The sequence below is a fragment of the Erpetoichthys calabaricus genome, chromosome 1 (genome assembly GCF_900747795.2).
Source record: "Erpetoichthys calabaricus chromosome 1, fErpCal1.3, whole genome shotgun sequence".
NCBI lineage: Eukaryota > Metazoa > Chordata > Cladistia > Polypteriformes > Polypteridae > Erpetoichthys > Erpetoichthys calabaricus.
In genome coordinates, this window is record NC_041394.2 from 113,846,915 (window position 1) to 113,867,286 (window position 20,372).

At 38.2% G+C, this 20,372-nt stretch overlaps 1 protein-coding gene across 2 annotated transcripts in view; it reads left to right on the forward strand.

The window, feature by feature from the left end:
* The window catches only part of LOC114654667 (protein mono-ADP-ribosyltransferase PARP12-like), a 66,325-nt gene that overhangs the window by 37,351 nt on the left and 8,602 nt on the right, over positions 1-20,372 (forward strand). For both annotated transcript variants that reach the window (XM_051929416.1, XM_051929417.1), the window contains exons 6-10: positions 2,097-2,262; positions 3,795-3,915; positions 8,075-8,171; positions 10,169-10,259; positions 19,611-19,741. In XM_051929416.1, the coding sequence (XP_051785376.1) occupies positions 2,097-2,262; positions 3,795-3,915; positions 8,075-8,171; positions 10,169-10,259; positions 19,611-19,741 (606 nt within the window). The remainder of the gene's footprint in view (positions 1-2,096; positions 2,263-3,794; positions 3,916-8,074; positions 8,172-10,168; positions 10,260-19,610; positions 19,742-20,372) is intronic.

Below are 20,372 nucleotides of genomic sequence, written 5' to 3' on the forward strand. Positions count from 1 at the left end.
GGCACACCTATCCTTGGCCAGTTTCTCCCATTCCTCTTTTCAGCACCTCTCAAGCTGTATCAGGTTTGATGGGAAGCGTCGGTGCACAGCCATTTTAAGATCTCTCCAGAGATGTTCAATCGGATTCAAGTCTAGGCTCTGGCTGGGCCACTCAAGGACATTCACAGAGTTGTCCTGAAGCCACTCCTTTGATATCTTGGCTGTGTGCTTAGGGTCATTGTCCTGCTGAAAGATGAACCGTCGCCCCAGTCTGAGATCAAGAGCACTTTGGAGCAGGTTTTCATCCAGGATGTCTCTGTACATTGCTGCAGTCATCTTTCCCTTTATCCTGACTAATCTCCCTGTCCCTGCCGCTGAAAAACATCCCCACAGCATGATGCTGCCACCACCATGCTTCACTGTAGGGATGGTATTGGCCTGGTGATGAGCAGTGCCTGGTTTCCTCCAAATGTGACGCCTGGCATTCACACCAAAGAGTTCAATCTTTGTCTCATTAGACCAGAGAATTTTCTTTCTCATGGTCTGAGAGTCCTTCAGGTGCCTTTTGGCAAACTCCAGGTGGGCTGCCATGTGCCTTTTACTAAGGAGTGACTTCCGTCTGGCCACTCTACCATACAGGCCTGATTAGTGGATTGCTGTAGAGATGTTGTCCTTCTGGAAGGTTCTTCTCTCTCCACAGAGGACTTCTGGAGCTCTGACAGAGTGACCATCGGGTTCTTGGTCACCTCCCTGACTAAGGCCCTTCTCCCCCAATCGCTCAGTTTAGATGGCCGGCCAGCTCTAGGAAGAGTCCTGGTGGTTTCGAACTTCTTCCACTTACGGATGATGGAGGCCACTGTGCTCACTGGGACCTTCAAAGCAGAAGAAATTTTTCTGTAATCTTCCCCAGATTTGTGCCTCGAGACAATCCTGTCTCGAGAGGTCTACAGATAATTTCTTTGACTTCATGCTTGGCTTGTGCTCTGACATGAACTGTCAACTGTGGGACCTTATATAGACAGGTGTGTGCCTTTCCAAATCATGTCCAATCAACTGAATTTACCACAGGTGGACTCCAATTAAGCTGCAGAAACATCTCAAGGATGATCAGGGGAAACAGGATGCACCTGAGCTCAATTTTGAGCTTCATGGCAAAGGCTGTGAATACTTATGTACATGTGCTTTCTCAATGTTTTTATTTTTAATAAATTTACAAAAATCTCAAGTAAACTTTTTTCACGTTGTCATTATGGGGTGTTGTGTGTAGAATTCTGAGGAAAAAAATGAATTTAATCCATTTTGGAATGAGGCTGTAACATAACAAACTGTGGAAAAAGTGATGCACTGTGAATACTTTCACTGTATATCTGGCATAACATTCAAAATGAGCATATATTTTTCAAAAATCAATCAAATTTCCCAGTTTCAACATACAATGTCTTTGTACTGTTTTTAATTAAATTATAGTTTACTTAATTTGCAAAACATCACATTCAGATTTTATTTACATTTTACACAGTGTCTTAACTTTTTAGAAATGGGGTTGTAGCTAGCCATAAGCAATATGCAATTTGCTTGCCTTACCCTTTAAATGGACATAATTACTAGGAACTAGTGACTTACCATATTTCTTGTCCTTGTAAACTCTCACTATTTTGACATAATATACCCATAACATTGTCAACACTACCTAAGCAAATTCAGGGCCATAGGGGTGGCAGTAGCCTATCCTGCCAGCATTTGGGTACACATTAGAAAATTTTACTGGACAAAGCGGGAGTCAATTGCAGGACAGAGTAATACACATGCCCACAATTAAGAGTCACCAATTAACACTAATTAACCTGACATGTACGTCTTTGGTGATGATGAGAAATTTTTTTTTAATTCAGTACATCACGGAAAACACAGACAAAAACCTGTGAAATCCTACTTAATAGGAAAATGAACTACAAAATAATCATTGGTTAATCAGACCATCATTGTCATTATAGCGAAAGTATATGTTGTGTGAATATAGTCATAAGGAAGTCCAAAACTAGGTGTATCCTGAAAGTAAGCTTGCTTAGATGTACGCTACACATCCAAATTAAAACATCTCCCTTTTGAAATTGCAGCAGTGGGAATTTACCTATAAATTTCTCTACAATGACTCGAGGAGCAGCTAAAGTCAGACGCATGTCAACAGCTTCCTCTATTACGAAACCCAGCTATATTCTGACAACCTGCTGGCTCTGGTATTGGCAGGATGAATATTTCCAGTGGTCTGAGTATGGCACATCAGTAAGTCTAAGTCTACATGTAAAAGAAACTTTGTGCTCTTCCAAAATAATGTATATTTGTGGTTGAATGAAAATATGCACCCCACCCCCCCTTCTCCCTCCCTCTCCCTCTCTCCATATGCATATAAGCTTAACACAATAGGTGACCCTGTGCTCAGACCCCCAAAGGTCATGCAAAAAGACAATTTCCCCTCTGGGATTAATAACATATATCAAATCAAATATGGTGAAACTTTAGACATCACCAAAAAGGGGTGTCCAAGAGGCCTGCTAGACAACACGTATTCCATTTATCATCTTGTTTATCTGACTTGGTTGTGGCTTCAGCGCAGTAAACCTATTCAGGTTTTTTGGGTTCTTAGAACTGCTTGCTTATTTTGTCAGCATGCATCTTTTGAAATGCCATATATTATATTTATGAATTGACAGCCACAATAAATTGTGTCTGTTCAATGAACTGTAGGTATTGAACTCCACTAAGAATGTGCCTTGTTTCCTCTCCTGTTCTTGATTTTCATCAGCAGTCTGTTAGGGTACAGCTGAGGTTTAGAAAGTGACCAGTTTGGCGAACTAAGGATTGTGTCTGAGCTGTTTGATGATGTTGTCCTACTTAGTCTTAGCAGTCTTTTATCTGTGTTGCACACTGGAATGCAGTCAGGAATGAGAATTACCACTTCCAATTATACGGTCTTAGTTTTCTTCCTGAAAAGTATGGCTTTTTCTCTCCTTGTACTTTGGGAAACGGGTGCCCCATTTGGAGGATTTCTAGTTCCTTTGGGTGTTATTTACAAGTGGGGTGTGGTTACTGTTGCTGTAACTAGTGGTAGCAGTTTTGTAGATGTTGTACTAAACTATGATACTGAAGACATGGAACTAAGACCTAGAAAAAAGTTTTCAATTTACTAGTCAGTCTACATCCCCAACCTCACATGTCATCACAAATTCTGTGGGGAAAAAATTTAGCAAAAGCAATGAAAATGAGGTACTTGATCAGAGTTGCTTCTTATCTGGATTGGGAGGTGCCAGTTGAGGTGGGTTGAATGAGAAGTGTTTCCCTGGATATCCTCCACAGGGAGTGTACCACTCTGTTCCAGGAAATGCCCACTAGAAGAAGACCTTAAGGATATGCTAGAAGAATATCTCTTAGCCACCATGGAAACATCCAGGAATTCCATGTGAGCTGCTGGAAAAGGCAGCGTATGATGTGTTGGCCTGGTCTGTCCCACTCAGCATGTTTCCACCTTGATCTCAACAGAAAAAATAAAATGATGAAGTATTAATTTCATTGAGAATTGGAACCTTGATCTTGTTATTATCAGAACACACCCTGACTTGTCCATGATCGAAAATAGTGTAATATGCTAATGGCAGATGAGGTGACTGGTTAACAGTTAAGTGATTGTATAAATGCACTCATATTTTACATTATACAGAAATTTGTAGAGCTAAAGAAAAGTGGCTAGCTTTGTTTGGGTTCTTTTTTTTCCTATTTCTAACTAACCTATTTTTTGGATTACACAATTATACTTTTAGAATGGGGCTCACAATACATCATCTATTTCAAGTGAAGAACTTGAAAAAAAATACCTGGAAGACAACAATGCAGTCGTCCAATTTCAAGCAGGGGGCCAACAATATGAGCTTAAATTCAAAGGTAAGTTGTGAATATAGTTCTCATTGTCATTGTTTTACCCCCATTAAATTAATTTGTGTGATTTTTAATGTATATATAGTGAATTATTGAAAACTACTGCCCTGAGAATCATAAATATCATTTTACATTGAAACTGTGTTTTATGCCTTTTATATTTAATGTGATGTCCATGTTCATTTACTATCTTATTACTCACCTGTAATAAATCTTACTTTAGAGTATTTAAGTGAGTTCTTTTCACCTTGAGCGTATTCTGTGTGAATTTTTGTGTTAGGTACTGCATGTTTATTTTGAGATAAACACTAAAAACTGTCTGTCTGTCGGTACTGCTTTTCAGTTCTTACTCTTAATGTGCATGTCATCTTAGCTTTCAATGTCACTAATTTTTCTATTAACACATCTTCACTGTTTATTGCATTTATGCTTTTTGATCAATACAGGAGAAAGTAGGGTGAAATGACACCTTTTATTGACTAACTAAATAGATTACAAATGCAAGCTTTCTTCCTTACACCTTGCCTGATGAAGGGACCTTAGCTGCCTCGAAAGCTTGCATTTGTAATCTATTTAGTTAGCCAATAAAAGGTTTCATTTCACCCCACTTTCTCCTGTATCAATCTATGGCTAACACGGTACAACACTCTACTGCTATGCTTTTTGATTAGTCTTAGACTTTTTCATTAAGTGTTTTTCTGTGTATCGTGTCCTATCTCTTATGGCCAAGTGTATGCTATCGTGATTTTATATGGCTCCTACAATACTGCTGTCAGCCTTCATTATCCAGTGTTGAGAGCTGGAAATCAACTGAAGAAATCTGGTTGGTAGACAGGCATGGTAGGTGACTCTGAGGCTAGGGATCCTCCCTGGCAATCGGAAGGTTACCGGTTCGAATCCTGTAAATGCCAATAGGGACTCTGCTCTGTTGGGCCCTTGAGCAAGGCCGTTAACCTGCAATTGCTGAGCGCTTTGAGTAGTGAGAAAAGCGCTATATAAATGCAAAGAATTATTATTAAAGAATTATTATTATTATTTGGCTGTGCAGTACAGTATAAAACTATAAAAATCAGTTTTGTGTGATTGTTGCATCTAGTAAATTGTCCACAGTCACGATCCCCTTTATGACTGAAATTAAGTCACCAACTCTATCAATATGCTTGCAGTGATTCTGGTGACATGACATGCTCGCAATTTGGATTGTCAGAATAAAAAAACTTTTATTGTTACCTTAATTTAAATTTAACATATGCTAGGCTAAAACTGCATTATTACTTATGCAGTCAATGTAAAATACTGTACATATTGTAACCAATTCTAAAAACAGAAAAGACTGTATAAAATTTACCATCTTTCACCACAACCACGATGGTATATCATCGGTTCCTGGGAAAGTCCTTTATACCTAATATATTTAAATATAACCTAAATCTGCTTGTATAAAAACCATACAAAATATCTATTCATCAATTTTTAAACATACTGAGAAGCTCAGTCATCCGGGAGGGGCTCAGAGTAGAGCCGCTGCTCCTCCGCATCGAGAGGAGTCAGATGAGGTGGCTCGGGCATCTAATTAGGATGCCTCCTGGACGCCTCCCTGGTGAGGTGTTCCGGGCACGTCCAACCGGGAGGAGGCCCCGGGGAAGACCCAGGAGACGCTGGAGGGACTATGTCTCCCGGCTGGCCTGGGAACGCCTCGGGATTCTCCCGGAAGAGCTAGAAGAAGTGGCCAGGGAGAGGGAAGTCTGGGCATCTCTGCTCAAGCTGCTACCCCCGCGGCCCGACCTCGGATAAGCGGAAGAGAATGGATGGATGGATGGATGGACTTAATGCATTTTAGGGTTGTGTAGACCATAGCCTGTGAGGTAGGAACTCTGAAATCGTTGCCAGTTCATTATAGGGTCCACTCATACACACATATAGAAGGAAAAACAGAGCTCCTGGAGAAGAACCCATATACAAACAGAAAAAAATATGCAAACCCTTAAGAGAAGTGAGTGGGCATGAGATTCAACAACAACAACATTTATTTATATAGCACATTTTCATACAAACAATAGAGCTCAAAGTGCTTTACATGATGAAGAAGGAGAAAAAAGACAAAATAAATAAGAATTAAAATAAGGGAACACTAATTAACATAGAATAAAAGTAAGGTCCGATGGCCAGGGAGGACAGAAAAAACAAAAAAAAACTCCAGACGGCTGAAGAAAAAAATAAAATCTGCAGGGGTTTCCGAGGCCATGAGACCGCCCAGCCCCCTCTGGGCATTCTACCTAACATAAATGACCTCAATCAGTCCTCATTGTATTCAGGGTTCTCATGGAAGAACTTGATGATGACGGTAATGTGGACTTCTGGCCGTGTAATCCATCAGTTTAGGGACATCATGGTGCTTTGAATAGGTGGTGGTGGTGCAGATCGCCACCCCAGAAAACCAGAAAAAAGAACAGAAGAGAAAGTAGGGGTTAGTATGGATTTTGAAGCCATCATGAATAATAATGATAATTAATTGAATATACAGAGCGTCAGGATTAAACTAAAATGAAGCTATGAGAAAGCCATGTTAAAGTAATGTGTTTTCAGCAGTGTTTTAAAGTGCTCCTCTCTATTAGCCTGGCAAATTCCTATTGGCAAACTATTCCAGATTTTAGGTGCATAACAGCAGAAGGCCGCCTCACCACTTCTTTTAAGTTTAGCTCTTGGAATTTTAAGCAGACACTCATTTGAGAATCTAAGGTTACAATTTGGAGTGTAAGGTGTAATACATCCCGAAATATAAGATGGAGCAAGATTATTTAAGGCTTTGTAGACCATAAGCAGGATTTTAAAGTCAATTCTAAATGACACAGATAACCAGTGTAGTGACATCAAAACTGGAGAAATGTGCTTGGAATTTCTTTTCCTAGTTAAGATTCTAGCAGCTGCATTCTGCACTAGTTGCAATCGATTTATGTCTTTTTCGGGTAGTCCTGAGAGGAGTGCGATACAGTAATCCAGCCGACTGAAAACAAAAGCGTGAACTAATTTCTCAGCATCTTGCAATGTTATAAGAGGTCTAACTTTTACTATATTTCTTAAGTGAAAAAATGCTGTCCTAGTAATCTGATTAATATGTGATTTAAGATAAATCAAATAATAATTTAAAATAAATAATTCAATACCATTATTAAAATAATTAAAACCCAGGACACTGGCTTTGTAGGGCAGCAGTGCTATCTACTGCTTAGCTGTGCAATTGGCTAATATTATAATCAAAAAATAAAAATTGTGCAGCTTTGAGAATGTACAGTATAGAGGCTTCCACCACCTTGTTAAGTTAAGCCATTACTGAAACAACTTCCTAAGGTCAATTTTCTTAACGCTAACACATAATAACCTTTAACTTAAACAGGAAACATTTTTAAGCGTCCCAGACCCCAAACAATTACTTCCATTTTCCTAGAATAACTCCAAAATTAATGATAATTGACACATTTAGTTCAATAACATTAGTCATCAAAACAAGCCTTAATAAGATACTTTACCTTAATTAATTACTGTTTAATAAGACTATATCTGCTTTCATTGTGCCCTTTTGTTGGTTTAGCAAACAACATATACAACACTAGTCCCTCACACCTAAACTGAACCATCCATAATGTTAAACACACAGACCAGTAAGCCACAATTCACTAAGAACTGTGGGTAATTTTACACTGGAGAAGGAGCCACAGAATCACTCCGATATATTGTACAGTGTTTAGACCATACATTTCATCTTTGTTATCCTCATCTTGTCTTAATGACCCCAAGTTTCACACTCAAAGGAATGGTCCAACTCTTTTGTGATCTTTTTTGTTTTCAGAGCAATGATGTTCAAGGTAATGTGACATGAAATCACAAGTACACACGTGAGCCAAATGTGTGAAGTTGACTGACTTTAGCTAGGAGTATGTCTGGTGGTTGCGGGACACATTGAAAAGTCATCTTTATATCTGCAAAAATTCTGTTTTGCCTTTGTTCTTTGTGTACTGATATTTTTGTAAAGAGGTTTTATTTAATTCAGAGGATGTCTGTATACATAAGTCACATTATGACAATTGTATCATAATACAGTACTGTATGTAGATAGAATTTAAGAGAACTCCCAATTGTTACATTACTTTGACCTTTTTTCTTGCAGATATGATTCAGATAAATTGTTACTATCAAACTAAGAGAGCTGTGTTAAGACGGCCGAAGTTTGTCTCTAAACAGGATGCAGAGAAAATCAAACAAAGGTACAAGTCTAAAATTCTGCAAAAACTGTTGGCCTTTATTAATGAAATAGTGAATTCCCATTTAAGAGTCACGTGAGCATACAATATACATTCCTTAAGCTGAAAATTTCTCTTTTATTCAAGACGTTATAAAAATAAAATGTATTATTATTTTCAGAACTTTCTTATTCTAGTGTTCATAGGAGCTGGAGCCTATCTGAGAGGCAACACATATTTCCTTTCACATCTGATAGATGTGAGTGATGGATTAATTTCCAACTCTAAAATTGGTTCCAATGATGGATTTGCACCCTATAAAGTGTTAGTTGTTGAATTCACAATGAATTGTTGAATTGACAGGATGGTCAGTATTAGCCTTGCATGTGGGCTCAGGATGAGATGAAAGATGTGTTTTAAGTCAATTAATACAGCATGTAATGAGAAAAAATTTCTAACTAGTATAGGACATCAAGAAACTCAACACGATCAAAAGGGCTTTATTTATGAGTACTGCACCTCAAGTAACGTTATAGTGCAACTATAGGAAACGTTTGTGGACATCTGACCATCACACCTTGAGCTTTTTGGACATCTTATTTCAAAACCATAAACTTTATTTTGGAATTGCACCCTCCCCCCTTTACGGCTGTGACAGCCTCCACTTTTTCCAGACCATTAACCCACCTCCACAAACTTTACGGTAGGCACAGTTCAATCTAGAGGGTAGCGTTCTCCTGGTAAACCCAGATTCGTCCATCATACTACCAGATAGTGAAGCATGATTTATCACTTCAGGGGACATATTTCTACTGCATCAGAGTCCATTAGCAGCATGCTTTACATCACTCAAGCCAACACTTGACATTATGCATAGGTTTGTGTGCAGCTGCTCAGCCTTGGAAACCCATGTCATGAAGCTCCCAACTCACAATTCTTGTGCTGTTGTTGCTTCCAGAGGCAGTTTGCAACTCTTTTGTGAGTAACGCTATAGATGATAGGTGATTTTTATGTGATATGCACTTCACCACCCCACTCTGTGAGTTTGTGAGGTCTGCTACTTTGTAGCTGTGTTGTTGCTGCTCCTAGTTGCTTCCACTTCACCATAATAGAACTTACAGTTGACCGGTGAAGATTTCATACAGTATACTAACTTGTTGCAAAGGTGGCAGCATATGACAGTCATTGAGCTCTTCAGTACGACCAGTTCTATTGCTGATGTTTGTCAATAGAGACTGTATAGCCATGGGCTTGATTTTAAGTGCCTGTTAACATTGGGTGTGGCTAAAACACCTGAACTCAATAATGTGTAGGGGTGTCCACATAATTTTGGCCTTATAGCATATCTGTAAAAATCTTAGCAATGGCAGCTAATGCTTATCTTTTTCCCATCAACATAGAAACTTTTATTCCAAACCATGCCATCAGAATTTCCTGTTGTCATGATATCAGGCATATTAGGTGAATTACAACTGCTAGTAATAAAATATTTGCTTACTCTGAGGAATACTTATGTGAAAACATAAGATCATTTAATCTATCAGGCATATTTGGTTAGCTAATAGCTAAATGGTCTTTTTAAACTCCTTCAAGGGTTCTACTTTGCCTAAATTACTCAGTGGTTTAGTTCAGATTTCATCAACCCTTAATATCCACCATTGGTCCTTGAGTATGTGATTCACAATTTAACTTTAAGAAATCTGGCAGATCAACTTCATTGATGTCGTTGGGAATTTTGTAGACCGGGTTGTGATTGACATAAAGCCTATTCAGCAAAACACTATAGAGGTATGGCCATCTTAGCCTGTCATGTAAGACATACTGTTACTCCATGGATCTATGTAGAAGGGTTCACGCTGTTTCTTATGACATCTCGTGGAGTTTGAGTTAATAAAGCAAAGTTAACTGTAGGAGTTTACATATGCTATTTTTAAATTGTTGATTCCTCTGATATAATTGATTACTTTAGATTTATTTTACAATTTGCTATTACTAAAAGATACTTTTTTTGTGTTGAACAGCAAAAAAGCACCTAAAAGTCATTCTGCTGCAAGTTTTAAAGCTGTACCATCTTACTGGGACAAAACACTTTTACCTGAGACTGGATACATGGTAAAGTAATGAACATCTCATAAAACTGTCTTAAGACTCATTATGTCTGTGTTGTTTACTGAAAGCAATGTTTTTTAAACAGGTTTAAAATAATTTGATATTTGTTCCAGATTGTCATGCAGTATTCCTTCATACATAAAAAGAAGACTATTGCAAAAAATGTTTTCAAATAAATCTCAGCAAATACAATATATTTATGAAATGTAAACATGCACTGTCAAACCTGCTTAATTCGATTAGGATCAAAGTACAGAGTGCAGGCAGGAAGCAGTTGTGAACAAGTCGCCAGGTCATCACAGGATAGGAAGCAACCCTGAACAGGGCACACACACCCACACCTACTCACACTAGGAACAATTTAGAAGCACCTGTAGATCTTGGGGAATGTGGAAGAAAAACCCACAAAGACATAAGAACAGCATGCAAACTGCACAGAGATAAGATTGTGGTCTTATTTATAAAACTTTGCTTGGATTCATGCTTGAAAATGTTTACACCATAGAAAAAAATGTGATTTATAAAACCTAGCGTATGCGCATTTCTACCCAATTTACCTTTATAAATCACAATCTTCTTGTTAATGTGTGTACATGAACGTGCCTCAAACCCCACCTTGTTATCAGTCTGAAACAAACATATATGGACTATACTAAGGAACCTCGTACATATGCACCCACAATGCTCCTGAAGCATCTTGTCCTATGCTGAGTGAGCAAGAGCATAAAGGAGTTAAGCTTGGCCAAGATATCCCTGACCTTTAGCCAGTTCCCTGAAAAGTGACAACAGATAGCCTATTGTATGCAAACTGACAGAAAAACGAAAAAGTTTTTCAGTGCAAATACCCAAAATTGGCCCTCTTAAAAGAGAACTGAAATACATCATATTCATCAATTGTAAGGTTTAAGATGTTTGTTACAATGTAATATTATCTCAGTAATATGGGTTATTATTTGTGTGAGTTACAATAGATAGATAGATAGATACCCAATGTAGCCTGGTTTGGCTGCATTTCCCTACTTGATCAAGAGTGGTATCATGTCCCAGTTTCCCTGAAATGTTACATCCTGATTTGTCAGATTTGCTATAAATACACATGTATGCACATTTCAGGCCATTTTTTACGTCGAAGCAAGTTTTATAAATCTGATCCCAGATGTGGGATTCCAACCCAGGATGCAGCACAAACCGCAGCACCACTGTACTATATTATACTGTTCTATATTATGAATTGCGTAATATAAACCATTTCACTGGCAACCTAACTGTTTTAACACACAAAGGTAGAACCTACATTCAAACTCAGTTTTCATTATTTGTATTTGGTTGATAGATAGACATGAGACATGATAGACATGAGTTTTAGAGAGTTAACATTATCTTAAAATACATCAGTAGATCTTTTTAATTTAAGGGCTTTTTACCTCACATTTTTCACTATGAATCTGGCAAGTTTTTCTGTTTTTCTGTAAAAAATATCCAAGAAAAAAACGTTCAAATACAATAACGATTTGAATTGTAAACCTGGCACTTTTCAGCCATAGTGTTGACTCCATCTGTCAGTTGTAACACTCAAGATAGCTCATCTAAAATAGAGATGAAATTGTCCTCCTTCCAATTTAAGAAATCACAAGTGCTGTAATCATGAAATAGAGCATCTCAGCCTACTCACTGTCTGTGACAGAAGCCTTATAGACTTTTTTTTTGTATATTTTCTACACTCTCTTGAATTGAGAAAACAAGATGCTGCATCCAAAGCAGTTATTACCTAACACACTGTGTGTCTGACAAGTTTCTTTGCTTCGCTTTAAGATGTTTACCTGGAAGTGGTGACTAAGCGTTGTGTACTTTTACTGTAATAATATAAAGTATATTAGGTCTTTTTTAGGAAACAGGATCTCTTTTAATTGATTGGAATAAATGTTTTAGTGCAGTACTTTTTCTTTACATGATCACATATCTGATTAAATGCTTACACTACAAACAACTTCATTGTAGTTTAGTCTAATATTACCTGCTTTGCCTTTTAAACTATAAGTTAAACTATCACTTTAAAAAAATAAGCAACACAAAAGAGGTTTTACACAGATAAATGAAGCTGTTAATTGAGGTTAGTTCTTAGCACTACCTCATCATTATTGCATGTTATGTGGATTTTTATGTATTTGCCTGTAAACTGTGACTACAAGTGAGTTCAACTGAGCCCCAATCTCAGACATAATCTGACAAAACCCAGTTCTGTGTTCAAAAACGTTTCTTGTTTCTGCCACAGTAGCTTTTCCAATAGACAAAGTCAAAACTAATACAATTAAAGATAATATACGGTCCTTTCCCTCTCTTTCTTTCTGCTACTCCAGGTTAGTGTCCTCTACTGCATCCCAAGTCCGACTCCTCAAACGAGGTACAGTGACTTCTCTTATATAGGACCCAGGGCTACTTCTGATGTCATGACATTGCCTGGTGGAATCACTACCAGTTAATGCTGAAGCTTTGCAAAGTAGGGAGACCTTCTCCCCACAGCGCTTCAGGTAGTACCCACAAATCCTGACAGGGCAGCCCTTTAAGCTTCTTTAACCTTGTGGGAGTCTGAACCAGTCTCCCCCAGGCCATCTATTATTTTATTGCCCCGACTAGGGTAGGAATCGAGAGCCATCCCAGCCAGGTTGTACCTTCACCCATGCAGTCTGTCCATTATGGCCTCCCGGCTGGATAAGACATGACTCTCCATCCCAGTTGGGATGCCAGTCCATCCATTATGGAATTTGCAAAGCTTAAGTAGCTATTTTAAAAATCTCTTACCTTTAGTAAAGGTTTGGACAGGCAACTGAATTAGTTCTTTCCTTGTAGGCTTCATTTTTGGCTCTAAGCTGTCATATACTATTCCTTTTATGTGTTGTGCAGTCATTTGCTGTGATTTCCATTGCCTGGCAACTGTACATAAAACAAATGTACATAAAAAAAAATGTACATAAAATATACATAAAATGCTGAGAGTTGTCTGTCTGTCACGCAATTGTTACGTGATTACTTATGCAATTACTCATGAACCACTAAGGCTTGAACCTCGATTTTGGTCTTATTCAAAAGCTTTTGACATGCAGCAAAAATAGTGGCTTGTTGCAACCTCCATGAATGTATCATGGTTTGCATCTTACTTACGGCAATCTGCATAAGCAAACTGATCTAGAAGGTCACATGGCATACAGAAAAAGAAGAAAACCGACATCTGAGCATGAAACAAATTGTAGAAGCCAATTACATAATAGGAAGAATAAGAAGAATGACAACTCTGGTATCAGCTGCGTGTAACCTTCTGATACTTGCAAAATGTGGCGGCTAACAACTATACAAAATTCTCAGTGTTTGCCCCATTCTCACAGCAAAAAGCATAAACAATCTGACCATGAAGGTGTCATGGCAGAGAGGAAAAGAAGAGCAATGGCATCTGCTGAGAGTGAAATCAATTACATGATAGAAGGAAGAATGACAGCTTGAGCATCCACTGTACACAACCTCCTGCTACTCTGAACTACTGGGTTGTGCTGCTCAGAATTGTTTAATCTACTGTGGTTTTCCAGCTCAGTGAACACTGAAGTGACTACAAGCAGTCTACAGGCATTTTAAAACCAATTAGCAAGCCATTTTGGGAAATCTTACCAGCAACAAATCCATGGCAGGAACCAGTCCCACTGAAGCCATACAGACAGAGTAGGTCAATTTTGTTCTCTAGCACTGCTAACCTCACGTTTTACTGAATAAAGCAAATAGCAGTCTACAATGACAGACCTATATTTTTGGGGCCCTGAAACTTGAACATAGTTATGGATCCCCATTGTAACGACTAACAAGATCTGGGTAACCATTGTTATCTTCAATGCAGTTGTTCCACAACAGATCACCACAATTAAAAAAGAAATCCACTACATCTCAGATTTTGATTAAAATTACTGTAGTAGTGAATTACACTTTATTATTATTTTTTAAAAAGTTCTTCTCATCTAGTAGACACCCAGACGTTTTAAGTAATGTGGACTAAAGTCACTTCCGGAGCCTGTCTGGGATTGGAGGCCCTGAAGCTTAAGCTTCATTAGTTTCATAATAGATCCACCCCTGGCAAGCTATATATACAGTAGGTGACTGACACAATGGTGAGAATAGCCAAGTATAAAAGGGATACAAATTATATTGAATGCAGGAGTTTCTACAAAGATGAAGTCCATAGAGATTGCAGCCTTTTAGGGGCACTGCAGAGTGCTCCCCAAACCCAGAACAACTAATGGGAACTTAGAAGTATACAAAATGGTCTTTTATGAACTAAATAAAACATAAGATAGGGTTTACATTCAGGGACAACTCAAAGTAACACATAAATTGTAGAAAACACTCACGTTACTGCCCCTCAGGGCCTACATATACAGGTTAATCTCTTGTCTACAGTGTGAGTTGCCGAAAGCAGATACGCACTTCCCACAACACATAAATACACTCCCTTTTCAGCCCTGGTTGAACTTCTAGCCTTTCCTTCATGTCTCTCTTCTTCATGCCAGAAGCTCTGGCAAAAAGGATATGACAGTATTTTTGAATGTTAAACGGACGAGACGATGAGACCAATTTGTAAGCCAGAAAACAAGCAAGCATTAAGCCAGGAGATCTACTCTAACCAAATAACATTGCCAAAATGGTAACCAAAAATCATAGCATTCATTACATTCATACTTTAACCATACAGTATTAATGGATGTCATTAATATTCTTTAATGTATTTGCTGAAACACTATTAAACTCACCATGGAATACTTTTGGGAAGAATCCGCAATCTTAGATACAATGATGATGTCACATTCCAGAACTTCTGGAACCATGCCGCTGAGAGCAGAACAACTAAATGGTGTCGACCACAGAAAACAAAGTGGTGTTGTGGGAATTCAAAACATAACATTAATTAAAAAAAAAAAAACACTTTTAAAATCAAAATATAATATGCAAACAATGATTTCATAAGATTCTTTGATTTACATGAGGTGCTTCCTCTGGTGGCCCCAGGTGCCATTACTTCTCTAGCCATTCCACAGCTTCTCAATTTACCAGCTGATACAGACACTTTCCACTTCAAGGTTTATGATTCCTTCAATGATACATACTTGCTGCGAAGACTACAGATTCCTGCATGATTAAGAGCAGTGTTTACTACATCAATAAAGTGAAAAGTCATCTGGCTTACTTTAAAAGGACAGGTCCCAAACAGAAACCATAGGACATGACTCTTCTTTGCTGCCCTTTATTTTCCCAGGAGAATCATATCATTAATTCCTATACTCTTGAACACCTTGTTGTCGTGACCAGTGAGTGTTCCAAATAATCTCCCAGATGAGAGACTGGAATTTGATTCAGAAAATGATCCAAAAAACTTCCTGGAGAGGATGACAATCTAATGATATTGTGACCCGACATTAAACATTGTTTCACAAGATATTTAAACAATTAACATTGTGCCCTGCCCAAGATTGTGTATAAAAAAGTCAAAAAACTTCCAGCAGGTCAAAAACCTGCCAGAAGCTATAGGGAAAACAAATTAAACAGTAAATCAATGTCATGTCATTATATAATAGGGTGATTTAACCAAACCTAGTAACTACAGGCCAGGTTGCTGAATATGTACAGTATCATAGATGAACTAATGGAAGCAAATCAAAGATAATTTAAGGAATGCATATGACATATAGTATTACCAGTCAGTCAACATGGGTTTAAACGGAGGAGATCATGTTTCACAAGTATTCTACAATTTTGCAAGGAAGCAACAAAAGCATATAATCAGAAAGGTGCACTTGATATTTATTTTAATTATCAAAATTTCACAATTTACACCTTTCTTCAAGAAATGGAACCAACTAATCAATATAACGGGAATCGCATCAAGGAGCAGTGGCATATTCACTGACATTTCATATTAATTAGTGAAAGGCACTTTCTTTTGCAGATGAAGTAACTTAAGTTACTGCAGCAGAGACATTACTCAGTAATAAATTTGAGGAACCAAGTTGTTTACTTCATAATCTAGCTTTGACCTAATTATTGTGATTTGGTGTTCTTTTCTAATTTCTTTTTACATTTTCCCGAGGGGTTTTTGAAATTTCTTGGTGGTTATTCTGAGGTTGAGGAATTTGATTAAGGCATTTATTTTGTTCTGTCTTGGTCCCTGGCTTTATTGTAAATTTTCAGCACCTTATTACAGCACCATGTTGACTATTGATGGGCGGCACTGTTTTGTGACTTTCGCATCAGCCATTGCTGAGGCAACCTCATCAGCGCAACCCTTTAAAAAAGTAATTTATGCACCATTTGGGTATGTGTTTTAGATAAAACTACAAGATTTAACGTGCGCTTCTTGGCATTTTCATTTTTTTCTGACTTACTTTCTGCTTTATGATTCTGGTACACGTCTCACATTTTTCACTTGTTGAGTGATTGGTCTGTCTTGTTGATTTTGACCCAGCATAATCCGTTATGTTCTTGTTTCATCTTCTGATCTCAAAGTAAAAATAATTAAGCTTCGGCAGGACACTAGTGTTCTATGCTTGTCTTAGTCGACTATGTAAGCACTTTTAGCTTTTACAATTCTGTAAAACATTGCATATTTAACGCAACTGTCATGACATGCCCATTAACCAAAGACAGTCAGGCGTACACGTCTTGCAATAGTAAGAAAAGCCACCTTTTCTCTGACATTACTTTGGGTCTTATGACATGGTACAGTAATCCCTCCTCCATCGCGGGGGTTGCGTTCCAGAGCCACCCGCGAAATAAGAAAATCCGCGAAGTAGAAACCATATGTTTATATGGTTATTTTTATATTGTCATGCTTGGGTCACAGATTTGCGCAGAAACACAGGAGGTTGTAGAGAGACAGGAACGTTATTCAAACACTGTAAACAAACATTTGTCTCTTTTTCAAAAGTTTAAACTGTGCTCCATGACAAGACAGAGATGACAGTTCTGTCTCACAATTAAAAGAATGCAAACATATCTTCCTTTTCAAAGGAGTGCGCATCAGGAGAGAGAGAGAGAACAAAGCAAGCAGTCAAAAATCAATAGGGCTGTTTGGCTTTTAAGTATGCGAAGCACCGCCGGTACAAAGCTGTTGAAGGCGGCAGCTCACACCCCCTCCGTCAGGAGCAGGGAGAGAGAGAGAGCCAGAGAAAAACAAAGTCAAAAATCAATACGTGCCCTTTGAGCTTTTAAGTATGCGAAGCACAGTGCAGCATGTCGCTTCAGGAAGCAGCTGCACACAGAAGGTAGCAACGTGAAGATAATCTTTCAGCATTTTTAGACGAGCGTCCCTATCGTCTAGGTGTGCGAACAGCCCCCCTGCTCACACCCCCCTACGTCAGCGCAAGAGAGAGAGAGAGAAAGTAAGTTGGGTAGCTTCTCAGCCATCTGCCAATAGCGTCCCTTGTATGAAATCAACTGGGCAAACCAACTGAGGAAGCATGTACCAGAAATTAAAAGACCCATTGTCCTCAGAAATCCGCGAACCAGCAAAAAATCAGCGATATATATTTAAATATGCTTACATATAAAATCCGCGATAGAGTGAAGCTGCGAAAGGCGAAGCGCGATATAGCGAGGGATCACTGTATATTTAAATATGCTTACATATAAAATCTGCGATGGAGTGAAGCCGCGAAAGGCGAAGCGCGATATAGCGAGGGATTACTGTATTAGGTTTGAAGATAACTGATTTGAGTCTGTGATGTCACTCTCCCAGCTTTCACAAAGAGGCAGTTTGCATCAATGGGCACTCAATCTCTTTTCTTTCTTATTCTTATTTAGGGTTATAATTCTTAAAAGTATCTACAATGGCCCTGGGCTTCAGTCACAGCAACTGCAGAGATCTAGCTTCTCTATCTTTTCCAGTTCCTCTTCTTTCTTTCATCTATCTGTGTTCTGCTGTCTTCTCCTATTCTATCCCACTGCCTTTTTGTTTTTTTTTGTTTTTGTAGTATTTTTTCTCCACTTTGTGTGCTGCTTTGCATCAAAAACCTTATAATATCCTTACCTTCACACTCAATCCACCATCAATACAGTTTATGAAAAGTATCCCATTCTAAAAATAAAACTATTCATTATAATATTCATTTTAAATTTGTGCATCATCATCTACCATGTGACCAATGATCTATACTGCTGTCGTTGTCATTAAATGTCACCAGCACATTCCCCTTCTTTAATATTTGCCTCTCACCTTGTATCTTTTTTCTCCTACACCTTTCTTACTGTCGCTTCACTGGTGGCTGGATATTCAAGTAAAGCTTTTATTGTATTCTGTGCTAGTATTACAACTGCTTATGTACAGTGGAGGATCTTTTGTGTATGTACCACTGCTGCTGAGTTGGCACTGGCCTGTTCATGGACACTAACCTTGGTAGGGAACCTTTTTCATTTACATGTTTTAGACATATCAAGGACCATGGTTCATTTGTCGAAAATGCGTCCTGCGTTAATCTGCAAATCCATATTGGCCCAGTATGGGTAAATGTGAGAGTGTATATGTGTGTGTATGCCCTGCAATGGACTGGCACCCACCTTTTACCAATTTTTCTGGAACAGGCATGGTCTTTACAAAAATGTATAGATGAATGGATTGAGTTATTGTGCTGGAATTTCTGTTAGTCTGGCACTGAAATATCTTTTTCCAAATGGACAAAAAGACCAGCTATTTGCAGTGTATTCCAGGAGTGCCATAAAAATTCTTTCACAGAGTTAGTCCCATTTGAATGCTTTGATGCCAGTTTCCTCATTTTATTCTAGTCTTTCTGGTATTTGTAGAATTAGAGTCACATTTAAGAGACCTAAAATCTTTTTGGACAAAAGATCATGACAATGTGAATGATACCTTCTGCACAATTTGAAAGTTTTACCAACTCTGACGTTTCAACAATGCTGATCATTACTGCTTGGCTCAAAAATGTTTTATTGATTATCCGTTGTTTTCACTGTTTCACAGGTATTTGTGTGATTACTAGTGTCATATCTCTGTGTTCCTCTGTACTTGTATGTGCTGCTATTGAAAACTAATTGTCTTGTCTTCCCTGACTCTGTCAACTGATGTGCCAATTCCGTCTTTTTGTTTTTATTACCAAACATTCAGGCTATGCGGTACATTAAATCTTTCATTGTTATGCTCAGTACTGAAGATAAGCTCCTGCACTTTATCTGCAGTACATTACTTGGCCCATCTGTGACATCTGAAAAGCCTGACGGTCATGTCAAAAGGCTACACTCTGTGTAGGGAGATTTTGTCTAAGTTTGAAAATCACTAATAGTACACTTTTCTGTTATCAAATCTTATAGAAAATCGCCTTGCTTCAGTCAAGTGAAGAGTACTGTAAGGTGAAGAAACATTTTGAGAAGACCATGTATGGTTTTGAAATTACAAAAATTGAGCGGATCCAGAACAAAGCTCTCTGGGAGGTCTTTCAATGGTATGTTCTTTCAGATATGTTTTTTGTTTTTTTTTTACAACCAATGTGAGTTTATTGAGCTTAAAGATCACATTTCAATATGTAAAAGTCAGATCAGTCGATAGTTTAATTAGTCTACATTTTACTGCTTGAAATGTAATTACATTAAGTCATAAATAGTCATTTGTGTTGAGCAAACCCAATGGCATTTGCTTCACTATGAGTTTGTTGAAATCATGGAAATGTTTGGGAATTTCGCCAAACTCCACAAAATGGATGGAAGTCAATGGGGAAGAAGGAACTGAACTAGCTTTAAGTTCATTATAATAGTGCAGTGGTGTCCCCGAGGTCTAGGGAATCATATGCCAGCTATGCTGGACTGATTATCATGCCTGAGCTGTGAGGCAGTAGTGCTAACCACTGCGCCTCAAATAACAAAAGACACAGGCAGAACGACAACCACAAACAAGATGCAACAAATGGCCACAAAGTAGTGCTCACAGAGTTTCAATGAGGTACACATTGGTCACGCCATGTAGTAGCTGCAGCTTGGGACTGGCTCCTTCCACTGTTTGAAGTCACAGCTCTGGGAATATCTGGAATATCTATATAAAAATATATGTATTTTTTTTTGTTTCTGCTCTATCTGTGC